This window comes from Sarcophilus harrisii, chromosome 2 (assembly GCF_902635505.1).
Source record: "Sarcophilus harrisii chromosome 2, mSarHar1.11, whole genome shotgun sequence".
In the NCBI taxonomy this organism is placed as follows: domain Eukaryota; kingdom Metazoa; phylum Chordata; class Mammalia; order Dasyuromorphia; family Dasyuridae; genus Sarcophilus; species Sarcophilus harrisii.
The window spans coordinates 187,482,584-187,499,416 of NC_045427.1; the positions used below are offsets into that span (position 1 = coordinate 187,482,584).

Consider the following 16,833-nt stretch of genomic DNA (forward strand, 5'->3'; position numbering starts at 1 on the left):
CCTCTCTTCTACTTTGAAGTTACTTATAAAAGTAGTTCCTTGTATATTCAGGAAAAGCCCTACCCACTGTGCTAGTATTATAAACTGTCTCTTATACTAGAGCTATAAATTTGATAGGTGAAAAATAGGTGAAAGAATAATTCTCAGATGAGACTTCTTTTTTATTTTAGAATTGACTCTCTGAGCTGCCTAATTACCTTGATGGTTTTCCCTATGTCTGTCCTTGTGTTTTTCTCTTTATGTGAGTCCCTTGGGAATATATTGTATTCTATGTTGAGTTTGAAGCTGCCTGAGATATTAGGCATTAAATTAGCCAAAAGGCTAGTAAATGATGATATTATATCATAAGACTAGTGATGTTTGGGACCATTGAAAACAAGTCATGTGATCCTGGAAGACACAGATCATGATTCCATAGTAAATCACACCATCATATCTCCTTTGCTCAATGAAAATTTATTATGTTTCTATATTATATGTATTTTCTATGCTTTTATCACACTCCACTCTTCCACTACTCACTGGCACACACTTGTGCTAGTTTATACACTCACATCCACAAAGATAAAACACAATTTTGAAATAAATAAGGCAAAAGCATGAATGATTAACATTTCTTTTTAATCTATGATTTTATAAGCTTTCTGAGAAGCATTACAAGCACATTTAAGATATTAATATATTTAGTTCATAAACAAAACAGTTCTAATGATTGATAAAGGGCAAAGGAAAAATGAGAACATAAAAAAATTTTAATTTATTATGTCAATGAAAACCAAATTCTTACTGAGCAATGGTCCTATATCTATCTTACATTCCTTCTTCTCTCTAACTCACAAAGGACCTGATGATGAGCATAGAAATTCCTATACTCAGACGATAGATGTTGAGGCCATGTCTCCATGAAATGATCAGCTATGCTATTATTTCATATTGGTATTTGTCCTTCTATCCTATTCTCTCCATTGCTCATTATTCTATAAAACTAAAACAAAACTAAAAGAAAGTTAGGAATACATTCTTGCCTTCTGTGAGAGAAGTATTGCCACTCAAATGAGACACTACAGACCTCTTCATCATCATCATCATAATTACTATATGTTTTATATTTTTTAGTTTTATATTTTATAGAGTATCTCAACACACGATACCTCAATTTATTCTGAAAAAATATCCGTTAAGTCAACATATGAGTATATTGTAGAAAAAAGACTAGCTGTTCAGTGAGAAGATGATCAGGATTCAGTGATAAGTATGTAATGGTAAGCATGTCCCATATGTAATTCATATTCTCTGTTATTACTTTTGTCTATAAAAAATCTAAATTATTAATCTTCATTTTACTTATGAGGCAACTGAATCTTGGAGAAATGATGTTAGTTGACCAAAGTCTTACAATCAATAAATTTTAGAACCAGTATCCAGGACCAAAACAGACCTTGGACTCCCGGTATATTATAAGAACATTGTCTCTATTATTGATTTACTATTTAATTAATAGGTAATGTTAATAATGATGATGATGATGATGATGATAACAAAAAGTTATATCAGTATAGGATTTTACATTTTACAAAGCAATTTTGATAAATTATTTTGGTGATCCTCTAGCCACAAAAGTCCAGGCAGAGGGTTTCACAGTGCCAATATAACCTAACTACTGATAGTCTTATTTTGTGATGACTTCTCTTTTTTAATTATCTAAAAAAGATATTTCCAGAGTAAAACTTTACTATTTGTGTACTCATTCAAAATTTCAGGAATGCTTTTACCAACTATAATAACAACCATCCTTTTTAGATCATAAGCTCTTTAAGGCAAAAGCAATATCTTTTCATTTCTTCTGAATCTCCTACAATACTTATGCACTATTCTGTACTTAAATGTTTACATGAATAAAAAATTGATTGACAAATTTGTCAGTTACATCTAAGGTTTTAAAAATAGAGATAAAGTTACACTCATCTGAAACTAACTACAAATTTTATTGATAGCAATGAAAATTACTATGGGATATTTATTTACACAAGGATATTAAAAAAAAATGTATATGTCTCAGTACCATTTTAGATTCTAGTTTCTCTCTGGCTTTGGGAATGAATCATCTGTACAACTACAACTTACCCAAAGAGCTCTATACAAACAAAAACCTGATTTTATAAGGCCCTCTACTGTAAAAGTCTATATAGTTTTAAAATGAGATACACAAGGGGTGTTGGAAATTGTAACAAAGCAGAATCCAAGTACCCTTGAACTTTACCAATCGGTAAGTCAGAAAATCATAAAAACAAAAGTTGTTAAAATTTTTTTGCTGTCAGGGACTGCACTCATGAACACATAGACATCAATATTATTGCCTCTGTGCCTTCATCTCTGCCTCAGGTGGAAGTCAACTATCTAATTAGCCAGCACCAAAAATGTAGTATAATAATGACTATGAATACTGAGATGTTTTAATCTAATATTATCTGAACAGGCTTCAGAACTTCATCTATTCCCTGAATTTTATGTAGTACCATTTTTTTCCTGATTTTGTTAGTAACAACATTAAGGGTCAAAGAAAGGGCAAGCTACCTTCTATTCATTTTCTATAGTTTGAATACAAGCACATTATTGGCAAAAAAAATATCATTTTTTAAAAATGTTGACAGGCATAGGAAAACCTAAGGGAGCAAAATCTAATCCTTCTATTTATAAGAACTGCTAGGTTGGCTGAAAGTGCCTTAACTAGTTTCTACTGTACAACAAATATAATTTTTCGTGTTAAATTAGGTTTAGAAAGATATTACATAACTATAAGTCAATTTGTTTTCTTATACTTGTGGCAGTATTGCATATCAAAGATTCTGTTTAGCAAAAAGCTCACAGAGAAGTTGTTCCTATAAACAGTCATCACTTTTGGCATCTAACAAATACTTGCTAACTGATGCTAAAATAGATTCTATCCCATTTTCATGGGGAATCTTCTGTTATTATTTCTACTTCTATGTTAATACACATATTTATTACAAGGAATTTCCACTACACCTTCTTCATTTCCTCATTGTGGTACAGAGGTAACTATGACTTCATTGTAGCACTTCTCAAGCTGGCAGATCATTCCAAGATTGAATCCAGAAATATGCTCTATATCTTCCTTTCTAGGACCAGCCTCGTTAGTTGTGGTACCACATCATCTCCTGAAGAACATATTGCTGAAGAGATAGAGTTATTTTGATCTACATTAATAGTGAAAGCATCCATGCTGATAAAATCAAAGAGTCCTGAAGCCATAGGATCATAGGTGTTGGAACTGAAAGATATACATGTGACAAGCAGTATACACTCCTCATTTTAGAGATGAGGAAATGGGCACAGAGAGGCTAAATGATTTGTGCAGGATCATATAACTAGAAGATATTTTTAGATGCAATTAGAAACTAAATCTTCCTGTTTATGAATCTAGTGCCCTGTGCACTATTCCATGCAGAATTCTACATCAGAGGGGATGATTCTTTATCATAGAAGAGAATTGAATATTGATGAGTAACTGGGAATGGTGAGCATTCCTTCTAAAAGGAAGAAAATATAGAGAATGAGAAATGGCTCTTAATAACTTCATACAGGTTGTAACTTCTTCTTTATGGCTACTTCACTTCCCCTCCAAAACACACACACACACACACACACACACACACACACACACACACACACACTACAACAGTGCTTTGCAGACAATAGATAATAATTAAATTATTGCTAACTGAATTAATAATGGTGGGAAAGGAGGTTGCTAAAGATAGAAACTTATTTGTAAGTATCATGGAATGGTAGAAAGGGCACTAGACTTATCATCAGAAAACATGGCTTTGGATTCCAGCTCTATTAATTGCCACCTGTGTTTCTATGGAAAAATCATTTAAACTCCTTGTATCTTTGTTTATTTTTCTGTAGATCCAAGGGTATACAAGATAGCCTCTGAAATCTCTCCCATTTCTAAATCTGTCATACTATGATTCCAAGTAGGCATCATAGATACAATAATTTAAGTAATGGAAGGAGATGAGATGAGGACTAAGAACTTGACAATTGTGAACTGGTTGTTGTCCTTCATTCTTGAAGATGACCATGACAGCAGGGAGATGAAGCTATAACATGCACATGAACTGGAATAAGTGAGGGAGAACTGTGCAAAGCCATCTGCCTCACTTTGTCCTCCAGAGCCAACTGGGTCCAGTGGCCAGATATAGATCAGGATAAATGGAAATCTCGGCCCTGGGTGAAATGGGAGATTTTTATCTTTTTAAACTAAGGTCTTTAACAGGTCTCAGTTTGACTGAGATCACATCCAATCAATGATTAAGGCTAGATAGCAATTGAGGCAAAGAATTTCCTTTTTCACCACGCTCCCCCAAATCTAAATAAATAAAGGAATAATGAATATGGGGAAGATCCTCAGGATTTCTTTCCAAACCAAAAATGACTGCTATTTACATTCAATCTGAGTCAATGAGACCCAAGCAATGACCAAATGGGGCATGTCTTAGGACCTATTGGTTGACAACAGAAAGAACTTTTGAACAAGAGATTACAGTGAGGTCAAAGGGCATGTTCAGGTTGACTGAGATTTTAGGATACAGAGCAATTTTAAATGATAGTTATGAATTCTCTAATAATTAGGGGAAATAAAACAAAGGAGACTGTCATTTGAGTTGGGTGATCTAAGACATGGTGCAGTATTAGTAATGGTCAATATGAATACCAAGGTATTAAGGATATTGCCAAGACTTTTTTTAGTTAGAAAACCAGTTAAGTCAAGAGCTACTCATTAAATATAAGGAGAATAAGAAGAATTGAGAAATAACTACCTTGAGAATACACAAATACTTATATAATCAAATGACATGATTTTAAAAAGAAAAGAAGTTGTTCACTAACAGTGGCAGAAAAGATCCAGAAGTATCAGATAAACAAAGAATATGTTAATTTCTCCTAGACTTGTTAAATCAAGAATTTCTAGTACTCTGATAAACAGGTTATCAATCGAAAGGTTTGCCAGAAACTCAGTGTCTTAAAAGAAAGCATCGCTGTACTTAATGTGAAGCATTACAATAAAAAAAAATCAGGATGAGATGGAATCTGAATTAAAATTAAAAACAGGAGCCTTAACTGTCAACTGTCCCAGTGTAAGGAGCCAGTACTTTAGTGTCCAAAAGATAATAGTAGCTGGGAAGAAGTAGATTTGTGCTAGTTGGGGGTAACAATAGTGGAAAAATTTTCAAGAGGGAATTATGGATGACCACATTAGTGCTCCTTGAGGAAGTAAAAAAGAAATAATTAATAGAAAACATTCTAGAATCAGCCAGTGCCCAAGTACCAGTTAGAATGCTTTTGTGATGGAAGACTTTCCCAGACTTGATTCTCACTGGACATTTTTCTTTGGCTTGATGTTATAGGCCGCAAGACAGATTTTCCCAGTGGTACAAGAGCTTCTGCTACTTGTGAGCCTTCCCAGGCTTTGTGGTCACATGCAAGTTTTCCCCGTCTAGAAGGTGGAGCCGGCAAAGCAACTTTTCCAAGACGATGTGGTGTCTCAGTTGGTTGTGAATCTTCCCAGATTGGACTCCCGCAAGTGAATTTCATACGAGATGATTGTGGGGGCCAAACAGTAGCTTTTCCATGAAGCAAAGGAGCCTCAAATTGTTGTGAGTTTTCCCATATTGTACTTTCACTACGGAATTTTCCTCGAACCAATGCTGAGTGCTGAACTCCAACTTTTCCACGAGGAAGAGGATTATAGGTTGACTGGGAATTTTCCCAGACTGAATTCTCACAAGTGAATTTCCCTTTTCCTGTTGGTGTGGGCTGGACAGCAGATTTTCCATGGGGAAGAGGAGATTCAGGTGATTGTGAATCTTCCCAACCTAAATTCTCATGAGTGCATTTCCCTCTACCTAATGGTTGGAGGAGAGTCACTTTTCCATGAGGGTAGGTAGTATCAATTGCTTGGGAATCCCAGCCTGAATTGTTACAGGACAATTTTCCTCTCCCTGGTAGTGGAGGCCAGCTTGCTGTTTTTCCGTTGGAGAGGAAATTCTCATCTGACTGTGAGTCTTCCCAAGCTTGATTCTCACAACTGAATTTTTCACTACAAGATGATGTTCTTTGAATGGTGGTTTTTCCGCGAGGGAAAGAAGCCTCAGTTGACTGTGGGCCTTCACATTCGGGATTCTCACATATTAACTTTGTTATGTCTGACTGTGGGGGTCTGATGACTGGTTTTCCAAAGGTATAGGAAATCTCAGCACTTTGGGAACCTTCTCTGCCTGAATTTTCACCAATGAATTTCCCTCTGGTAGTAGTTTTTCCAAAGGAATGGGGAGCCTCTGCTGATTCTGAACCTTCCCATGATGGAACTTCACACATCAATTTTTCTTGACCTGTCAGTGGGGGCCAGACTATTGCCTTTCCACTATGGAGAGGAGTTTCCACAGATTTTGAATCTTCCCAAACTGGTTTATCATAAGTAAATTTCTCTAGACATGATGGCGAGTGCCTGAGGGAAGCTTTTCCAAAACTTAAGGAAGTCTCAGCTAATTGTGAATTTTCCCAAACTGATTTACCATATGTAAATTTCCCAAGACAGGATGGTGATCTTTTGAGGGTAACTTTTTCATGAGGAGTTTCAGATTTTTGAGAACCTTCTAGAAGTTTTTCAAAGTTTAATTTCCCCCTGCTTGATTGTGGAATTTTGGTGGCGGTTTTACCAAAAGCATAGTTTGTTCCAGCTATTTGTGAACCTTTCCACTTTGGACTATCACAGGTGAATTTCCCTCTGCCTAGAGAGGAACGAATTGCATTTTTTCCAGGAAGGAGAGTTTCACCTGAATGTGAGTCTTCCCATATGGAATTATCATTGGATAATTTTCCTTGGCCTGTTGATTGTAGGCGAATAATCAGCTTTCCTTGGGCACTTGCAGCCTCTGTTGATTTTGAATCTTCACAAGCTGAATTGTCACAAGTGAATTTTCCACGGTTGGATGGTGGAGGCCAAACTATAGGCTTTTTATGAGAGATGATAGTTTCAGTTGATTGTGAATCCTCCTGGCCTATATTTTCACATGTAAATTTTCCTCGGCTGGAAGGTAAAGATGTGACCATTGATTTTCCATGAGGATGTGGTATCTCAACTGGTCGTGAAATTTCCCACTTGGGGTCCTCACAGTTGAACTTCCCTTGACCAGATGGTGGGGGCCAAACAGAAACTTTTCCTGAGAGCTGGGGACTCTTGCCTGATTGTGGATCCTCCCACCCTGAACTCTCACTACTGAATTTCTCTTGACTTAGTGGTGGGGGCCAAACAACAGCTTTTCCAGGAGGCTGATAAATCTCAGATGACTGTGAACCTTCCCAGACTGGACTGTTATTTGTGAATTTCCCTCGACCTGCTGATGGAAGTTGTACTGTATTTTTTCCATGAGAGACGGTTGTTTCACGTATTTGTGTTCCTTCCCAGCCTGAATTTTCACTAGTAAATTTTCCTCGGCTTAGAGGAGGAGGCCAAACAACAGATTTCCCATGAGTATGGGAAACCTCAGCTAATTGAGAAACTTCTGATCCTGGACTTTCACAGGAGAATTTCCCTCTGTTTGATGCTGGGGGCCAGAGTGCAGCTTTTCTATGGGCTAAGGTTGTCTTGGCTATCTGTGAACCTTCCCACGTTGTACTATCACGATTGAGTTTTCCTCGAACCAATGGTGGGTGCTGCACATTAGGTTTCCAGTGGGACTGAGGAGTCTCAGATGGTTTTGAAGATCCCCACACTGGATTCTCATGAATGGATTTTCCTCGGATCAATGAATTCTGGGCAGATTTTCCACGGGAGAGTGAGCTCTCATGTGGTTGTATGCCTTCCCAGATTGTGTTCTCAGATTTAACTTTCCCTGGATTTGATGGTGTTTGCTGAATTATAGCTTTTCCTTGAGGAAGAGAAGTCTCAGCTGATTGTGAACTTTCCCACATTGAATTGTCATGACTGAATTTTCCTTTGCTCACTGATGTATCCTGGATGCCAATTTTTCCATAATGGAGAGGAGTTTCATTAGGTTGTGATCCTTCCCACATTGTACTTTCATGGATGAATTTCCTCCTGCCCAATGATGGGTGATGGATACCAGCTTTTCCATGGGAGAGGATAATCTGATTTGGTTGTGAGCTTTCCCAGATTTTATTCTCACTGGTAAATTTTCCTTGGCCTGTTACTGTCTTCTGAAAGATGGCTTTTGCACGAGGAATAACACTCTCAGATTGATATGAGCCTTCCCAAAGTTTTCCTCGGCTTGACACTGGGGGCCAGACTGTAGCTTTTCCATGGGGAATGGGAGAATCAGTGGACTGTGAGTTTTCATATTCTGGATTCTCATTATTGAATTTTCCTTGTCCTGGTGGTATCAGCTGCATGGCAACTTTTCCATGGGGTGGTGATGTCTCAGTTTGCTGTGTACCTTCACAGGCTAGATTCCCATGAGTACATTTATCATGATCTGATGGTGGAGGCCAGATGGCAATTTTCCCCTGAGAAACAGGAATCTCAGTTGAATGGGAACCTTCACAGACTTGGCTTTCAGGGGGGAATTTCCGCTGGCTTAATTGTGTATGTATAAGATTGACATGGGAGATGGCTTTTTCCCCTTTTTTCCATGTGCAATGTGGACAGTTACTCTGAGGCAATGACCCATGACTCTTGGAACCTTTGTGGGGAAGCATTGTCTTTCAAGGCGTATTCTGAAAATATAAAAAAATCCATATTATTTATAGGGTCACCCCTTTATTTCTCCTTTCCCCCTTTTCTTATCATGTGCATCCTTTGTATCCTCCTATGGTATAAACAGTAAAGCAAAATATTTTGCAGACACACTGGAATATTTTTTGCAGTTTTTTTAATATGAATTCTTTGATCCAAGAAGGAAACTATAATCATGTCCTAATCATTTTAGCCTTTTAGGCACCAGTATTTTTCTTCAAGTAAATCATGTGTAAACTAAAAGTTTTAAATAAAATCAAGTTTAAGGGTGGTTGGTAGTAGGAGGTAGATTCAGATGCCACCAGGATAATATTTATACTATTGAGGCCAACTTTGAAGAGCTAGGCTAAGTAAGCCTCAGTTATTTATTTCTAGTATAAGTCATTCTAATTCTCTATTTCCTGTTATATGATTTCAATTTTAGGTCTGCTGCTTTGGAGTCTGAACACCTGAGAAAAGTCACTGCATATTTTTGGAACTAATTTTCTCATATTAAAATGAGGGATAAAAACTTGATGCCCTCTAAAGTTCTTTGTATATCCAAAATGATGATCGTATAATTGTTTTTTCATCCCTTTTCTCTTATAGTGTCTACTTAAACCTACTTTTGTCTTCAAGTCAGTATATCTCCTATTATCTTCTCTAAGACTAGGTATATTTTCTTTTAAACTCCACACATAGGAAGAGTGGAAAAATTGGCATATTCTTTGCTTCCCACTGAGGTTTTTAGAACATTCCTTAACCACCAACACCTACCAACTACCTTTAAAATGTTCTTTATCCTTTCTAGATTTTCATTCTTATCTGTGCACCTCTCTCAGATACTCTCATTCTTCCCTCTTACATTCAGGAAAAGTGGCCATAAAACTGCCCATGCCAACAATTTATGTTCCCCAGATTTTGCAATTGGCATTTGTATCTATGACCTAATCTTTCTATGCTACTTTTTTAAATATCTCTGACCATCTTAATACTATAGGCTATCACCTCATATGTAGAATATTATTATCATCTCTAGGAACTGGTTTTCCAGCCTGCTCAATCTTCTTTAGATTATCCCATCAAATTAATATTCAAGTGAGTCAACTGGCTTCAAAACCATCAATGGCTCCAAAATGACAACCCTCTTTTCAAAATTGCTACATATATTAGATAATCCTCATAACAACAACTCTGTGAGAAATATTATAGGTTTTACATGTGAAAAAAACTAAACTTAGAGAGACCAAGTCCTTTTCCTGGGATTCCTATTTCAAAGACATCTGTGTCTCTTCTAACCCCATGTCCAGTACTCTTTTAACTATGGTGTGCTTTTTTAAAAATACTATGACCTTTTAATGTAAAATGACTGACTTTTATTGCCCTCTTTTCTATTCATTCAAATCCCCCTCACATTGCATCTTTATATTTCAATCTTTGAATATAGGAATGTGAATATTTCTATTTATGAGCATTTGCATGAGCTTTATCCCTTACTCAGAATATTCTCCAACCACATCTCTCCAATTATTTAAATGATAGCCATTTTTCAAAGTTTATCCTTAGCTTTTCTATAAAGAGCACAGAGATCTATTCGTATTTTAAGCTTATACATTTACTGTATGGAACACATATTTATCAATTAGTCATTTACTCATTCATTCATTTGATAAATACACAAGCACTTATATGAACCAGGTGCAATTCATTGACCTCTTCTATCAGATCATAGATTTAGAATTAAAAAGGAATGTAAAGATCCACTAATATAACTCCATCATTCTCAGGTTTAAAAAAGGCAACAAAAACCTGATTTCCAGAAAGACAACATGCCTTGCCCAAGATCACAGAAAATATATAGAAGGATTTAGATTCTAAGAAATGTACAAAAATAATTCTAATCCTTCCCATTTTAGAGTTTAAGGAAGAGTTAAGATCACATAACATAGAGACTGATAAGCATAATGCAAATTAGAATAGAAATACATTAATGAGGGCATGAAGTGTGATCAGATATCTATCATATGTCACTTTGTATTAATAGAGAGTTTTATATATTGATATATCTTTAAATAAAGTAATTAGTAATAAACATATAAGAATATCTACTCTCTTCCAGGCATTGTGGTGAATCCTGAGGATAAAAAGGAATTGTTCCCATCCTCAAGAAGCTAATGTTTTATCAGAAAAAAGCAACATTTTCCAATTAATTTCCAATTTAGAATATACAGAATAAATGCAAAGTAATTTCAAAACAGGGTCAAGAAGCTAGGGAATCAGAAATACCTCTTGGGACTGAAAACATCCTCTGGATTTAACATGTTGAATAAGGCATATTTTTGCAGACATAATTAATGTGGGACTTTGTTTCTATTCACTGTGCATATTTGTTACCAGGATTTTGTTTTCCTTTCCTTTTCTTTCTTTCTTTTTTTTTTTTTTCGTGGGAGTTGGAGTAGGATTAATAGGATGTCTGGAGTGTATAAGAATAGAACAATTTAAAAAATGTAGATTCTAGGGGCATTTTTTTTTAAAGTATAGAAGATAAACACAAAAAGAAGGCCCCAAAGAAGCAAAACAAGCAAAATAGATTTGGAAACTATAAGTTGGGTTTTATATAAAGTGTATGTGTGTGTGTGTGTGTGTGTGTGTGTGTGTTTGCACATATGTATTTATTGTGTATGTGTGTATGTGTGTGTGTGTGTGTGTGTGTGTTTGCACATATGTATTTATTGTGTATGTGTGTATGTATAGTATGTGTGGATAGCATAGTCCCGAGATCCTGGGGCCTAATGTGAGAGAGATTCATCTCCTTGAATTCAAATCTGGTCTCTGACACTTTCTAGCTATGTTCCCCTAGGCAAGTCACTTAACCCTGTTTGCCTTAATTTCCTCATCTGAGGAATGAGCCAAAAAAAAAAAAAAAAAAAAGTGGAAATGGCAAACTATTCTAGTATCTTTGTTAGCAAAACCCCAAAAGAGATCATGAAGAATCAGACAGGATTAAAACAACTGACTAACAACTATTGCTTGCATACATGCACGGACATATATGTGTATATGTACAATAGAAATCTTCTTTCATATGATTTTTTTTTCTTTTCTACTATATATGTGTGTGTATATAAAAATATATCATATATAAGATGATGGTGTTTGAACTGAGCTTTGAATAGAGCTAGGGATTTCAAAACTTAGAGGTAAAGACAGTGTGTGTTCCCATTGTTAAGGACAGTATGTCCAAAGCTACAGATACAAAATGGAATGGAATGTGTGAGGAACAGTAAACATTGTTAAACTATGTAAATCCCTTGGAAGCAAACTAGAAGAGAGGAAATATATTGTAGAGAAGTGAAAGATATTTTGTTTATCTATCTAATCCCTGACTTTTAGCACAAACCTGGTTGGTTCTCAAATGTTTGCAGATTGCTTCAAATCTCTGTGGTTTTTAATCTATTTATCTATTTATTTATAATATTTTAATATATTTAAACTATTTATCAGCCAATTTTATATTTCTAAATCATGGGTTTGACAATGTCACTTTCTTGTTCAAGAAGTTTCAGAATAAAATATAAATTTCTATTTGACATTTTAAGCCTTTTGCACTTTGAGCTAAATTCGATTTGTAGTCTGATGTCACATTATCCCACCCTAATTTATTCCATATTTCAGTCAATATTCTTCTTATGGTACTCTATCTCCCACCTCCATGACTTTATCATGGTTCTCTTATGACTGAAATGTTCATTCTCCTTAATCTCAATCTTGGAATCCAAAGCTGCCCATCAAATCTCAGGTCAACTGTTATTTTCTATATGATGCCTTTCCTTCATCCCTATCTTGTGTTAGTGATCTCCTCACTTTACCCCCAAATTATTTTTTAGTTATTTTGTATATATTTTATCTATTTGCACATATACATATATATGACTGTATTGCATATATGTATATATGTATATATATACACATATACATACATACACGTATATAGTTCTCAACCTCAACTAGCCTCCATTTTATTATGGGCAAGAAATAGTTTTGATTTTGACTCATATCCTCAGTATCTGGCATAGGGCCTTGTACATTATAGGTATTTAACCAATGCAACTTGAATTAATTAAATTGAATTGACAAGTTCACATGTAATGCAAATTTTTAAAAGTTCTGATGTACTTTTTTATGGAAATAAACCCATATATATATCCATAGAAAATTCTAGGTTAAAGTTGAGAAGTATCTCTGGGTACTTGAATATAGTCAGAGAAGAAAACCTTATAGGACAAAAAAACAGTTTATCTAAGGTCAAACAAGTAATAAATATTTGAGCTGAATTCAAAGGCAGATGTTCTGAGAAAAAAACAAGGCTTTTTTTTTTTTTTTCTCAAAATTAGGCCTATGTCTCTTGGCATGTGGTTGGCATAATTTGCATTTCAAGTCTTATTAACTTAGAACCTCTACATTCTGGCAATCATGCATGCTGACAAAACTACACTCAACATAGTTCACACAACTCCTTCCTCTAAAACAAGAATGTTTGCATGTTTCCCATATAGCATTCAACTCAACATCATTTTGTTTGAAGATATTTTAGCTTGAAGACAATTAAGAAAATTATCATGCATTAAAATGAAAAAAATAGACCAATTAGGTAATTATTTTGAATGTAGAAATGACAGCTTTATCAAACACTAATATAATTGACACAGCTCTGTCTCTTCAGGGAAAAAAAAAAGACATAAATATTTTGTAGATACACAGTTAAATATCTTCAGGAGAACAAACATGAGAGTATACACATAGATGAACAAACATATATCCATGTATGTATATACATATACATACATACATACATACATATATACACACACACACATAAAGAAACAAGGCTGCAAGTTGAGGTAAAAATATTTCTAAGAAAATTAAATCAGTAAAATACCTTTCGCAGAGTCCTGTCCCATCAATCTTGCTGGGTTGCGTTGAACTCCTTGGTTTGCAAGAAGAGAAATCAAGTGAACTTCTAAAGCAACTAACTAAATTTTTAGGAATAGCAAGTTCCCAAAGAAAGAAATAAAAACTCTGAAAGAGCAAAGCCTCTCAGAGCTCTTCTCAAGTCCTCCTTTGAGAATCAAGAGAATAACTTCGAAGGAGCTGCCTCCTATATATACCTAGTTGTGCCTCTTCTTAATTTTTTTTAAAGTTCTGATAAACCTTGAAAAATATACAAATATTATTGGCATTCCAGTTTTGCTTCCTATGATAAGATATATTAAATATGTTATTTGTTGTATCTTCTTCTAATCTACAAAGGTTTGACCTTGTAAACATTTGTTTCTTTTCTACTTAACTGCAAGGGAAAAAATGTCTTTTAAAGCAGTCATGTATCTAATTTCAGGAACAAAAACAAAACAAAGCAAAATTTAAAAGAAGGATACAAAATAGGGATTCTGTATGTCATATTCTGATTCATAATGTGCACTTAGTCAACTTCCAACAAATGGTTATTAATTATTGGTTACTACATGTAAGGGACTATGCTAGGCACTGTGAGATATACCATGAAAGTCAGTATTATATAATGGAAACTATTTTGAAATTACTTTCCAAATCCTTTCTCTTATTCTTATATGCCTGCATGGGACACATTCAGTAATTAGATGAATTCTTACAAACTCTTTAGGATTTCAACTTGTAGAGTTATGGGAATATATTTATTTTGGTCAAAAATGTTTTAATGCCTCTTTATTTAATGAGTAAAGACAAATCTCAATATCTAACATTCAACAATCTTCACAGTCCGATACCACTTTACCTTTCTGGCATAATTTTCCATTGTTCTCTTCAATACATTATGATCCTTTGTCAAACTAGACTACTCTAAAACATCTGAAAAAACCTCAATTCTCTTGCCTTTTTATAACCTTACTCCAAAAAAGCTTTTGGTTTAAAGACAGAGGACCAGAATGTAAACCCAGATAATACCACTTATAGTCTACATAATCTAGACAAGGCATTCAATCTCTCTGAACTTGATTTCCTCATTTATAAATGAAGGGAATAGAATAGAAAACTCTTACTTCTTGCAGCTCTAAAACTATGAAACTAAGAAATAATTCCCCCTATATCTTGATTTGATCTTCCTCTATAATTCTCATTCATCCTTGAAAGCTCAACTACATCTTAGGAAGGAGAGCTATACGTTGGATAGATCACCAGACTTGGAACCAGAAAGACTCACCTACATGAGTTTAAATCCAACCTTAGACATTTATTAGTTGTGTGACTATGGGCAAGTTGCTTAGTTTATATGTTTTGGTTTCTCATCTGGAAAAGAAAGTGGCAAATCCCTCTGCTGTCTCTGCTAAGAAAACTCTAATTATGGTTATGGACAGTTGGACATGACTGAAAAAAAAAGTTTTAGGAAATTTCCTCTCATCTTCCAGGTGGCAATGAAATATTCTCCCTTAATACACACACACACACACACACACACACACACACACACATATACACATACATACAGAGATATCTTTTTGAAGTTGGATATCATGAATGTATTTAATGTATATATATATATATATATATACATATATATATTTACATATATAAACTCTGAGTAAAAATTGAAGTATTTTTTTTCACTTTATGTTTCTGGCTGTCCCCTGCCCCTGTCAACACTGGTCATACGTACATATGATTTTTATGACTTCACATGTATAATTGATTTCCTTCTCAATGGGTGGGAGAGGTCAGGAAAGAATTTAGAATTCATAGTTTCAAAAATTAAATGTTAAATTTAAAAGGGAGTGAAGGAAAAGCATATTCATACATACTCTCAAATCAAAGAGAAAAAGATCTCTTTGACACTTTTTATTAAGTAAATGAATGATGTTTTAGAAACACCAGAACTCTTTGAATGAATCAGCTCTGTAGGCACCTAAAATGATAGGAAAGTTTATTGAGAATCCATTGTAATGTTTTAACACTAAAAAGCATAAAACTGGTTTTAAGTTTTTATATTACTGCAAGACTAGTTTTCCCCAACATCCAGGTCATTTTGCATTTCTTTTCATTCTGCATGAACAAAAAAAATTAATAACTTCTCATTCCATATATACAAGGAAAATGGCAGAAGTAAAATGACAAATATAAAACATGACTCTATTTTACCTCTTTGTGTATTTTTTTCAGTAAGTAAGCATTAATTTTCAATGAATACTTGATAGTCAAACATTCCTGGTGTCCCCAGTTCCAAAGGGGTGTTTAGTGAGCAGTCATTAAGGTTCATTTTTGGTCAGACTTAAGGGAAAGGAACTTTTTAAAAAGGCATAGATATTTGAATTGTATTTCTCTGACAAAATTGGGGATATTATTCACACATTTAATGGAGTTTCATAAGTAGAAAAAAAATGTAAAATGTTTATCAATAGACTTAGGGTGGCTGAAAATGAGGAATAGGATATTTATCAGTTTCTAAGCTGTTGGTTCAGGTATAATCCATGAGCAGTCTCGCTTTTTTTCTTTCTTATTTTTAGGGGTGGGAAGCAAGGAAGGGGTAAGAGGAAAGAACATAAAGCTGAACCAGAAGTCTACCTTAACTGTGTAATTTATAAACAAAGTTCTTGGCATGCAAATTATAACTTGTCCAGAAATCTTCCCTCCCTCATTAAAGCTAGCGGAAGCCTGGCAAGGACTGAAAAAATTAATACCATGCTGGCATCTTAGGTATGTGAATTATTGCCAGAATAGACACCAAGCTTGAAAAAAATGAACCATCTTTTAAGAATAGGAGTGTTTGGGATAATAAATGATAACAGGAATTCTCCAAAGTATGCCTTCCTAGTTATTCATGAACAAAAGTTCCAGTTCTGCCTTGGCTTCAGGTGTGACTTTGACCAATTGTGTTTATTATTAGAGTGGGCCAAAAATAAAGCCCAATGGTAAGAAGTGGCCCATCATATGGTTAAGGAGAAAGATCACTTACTCTGGAGAAATAGGACTAGGGTTCAAATATTATACTTGTCACTCACTACTTGTATTATGGGGGACAAGGCTGTTATCCTCTCTTAACC

The 16,833-nt window shown here is 34.8% G+C and overlaps 1 protein-coding gene across 1 annotated transcript; it reads right to left on the reverse strand.

Moving 5' to 3' along the window:
* Positions 1 to 602: 602 nt before the first annotated feature.
* On the reverse strand, positions 603 to 13,908 carry LOC111718620. Its single transcript, XM_031951185.1, has 2 exons — positions 13,701 to 13,908; positions 603 to 8,763 (listed from the first exon to the last, which is right to left on the reverse strand). Exon 2 carries the CDS (start codon positions 8,743 to 8,745, stop codon positions 5,338 to 5,340), a length of 3,408 nt encoding a protein of 1,135 aa, XP_031807045.1. The 5' UTR covers positions 8,746 to 8,763; positions 13,701 to 13,908; the 3' UTR covers positions 603 to 5,337.
* Between the last annotated feature and the right edge of the window lie 2,925 nt (positions 13,909 to 16,833).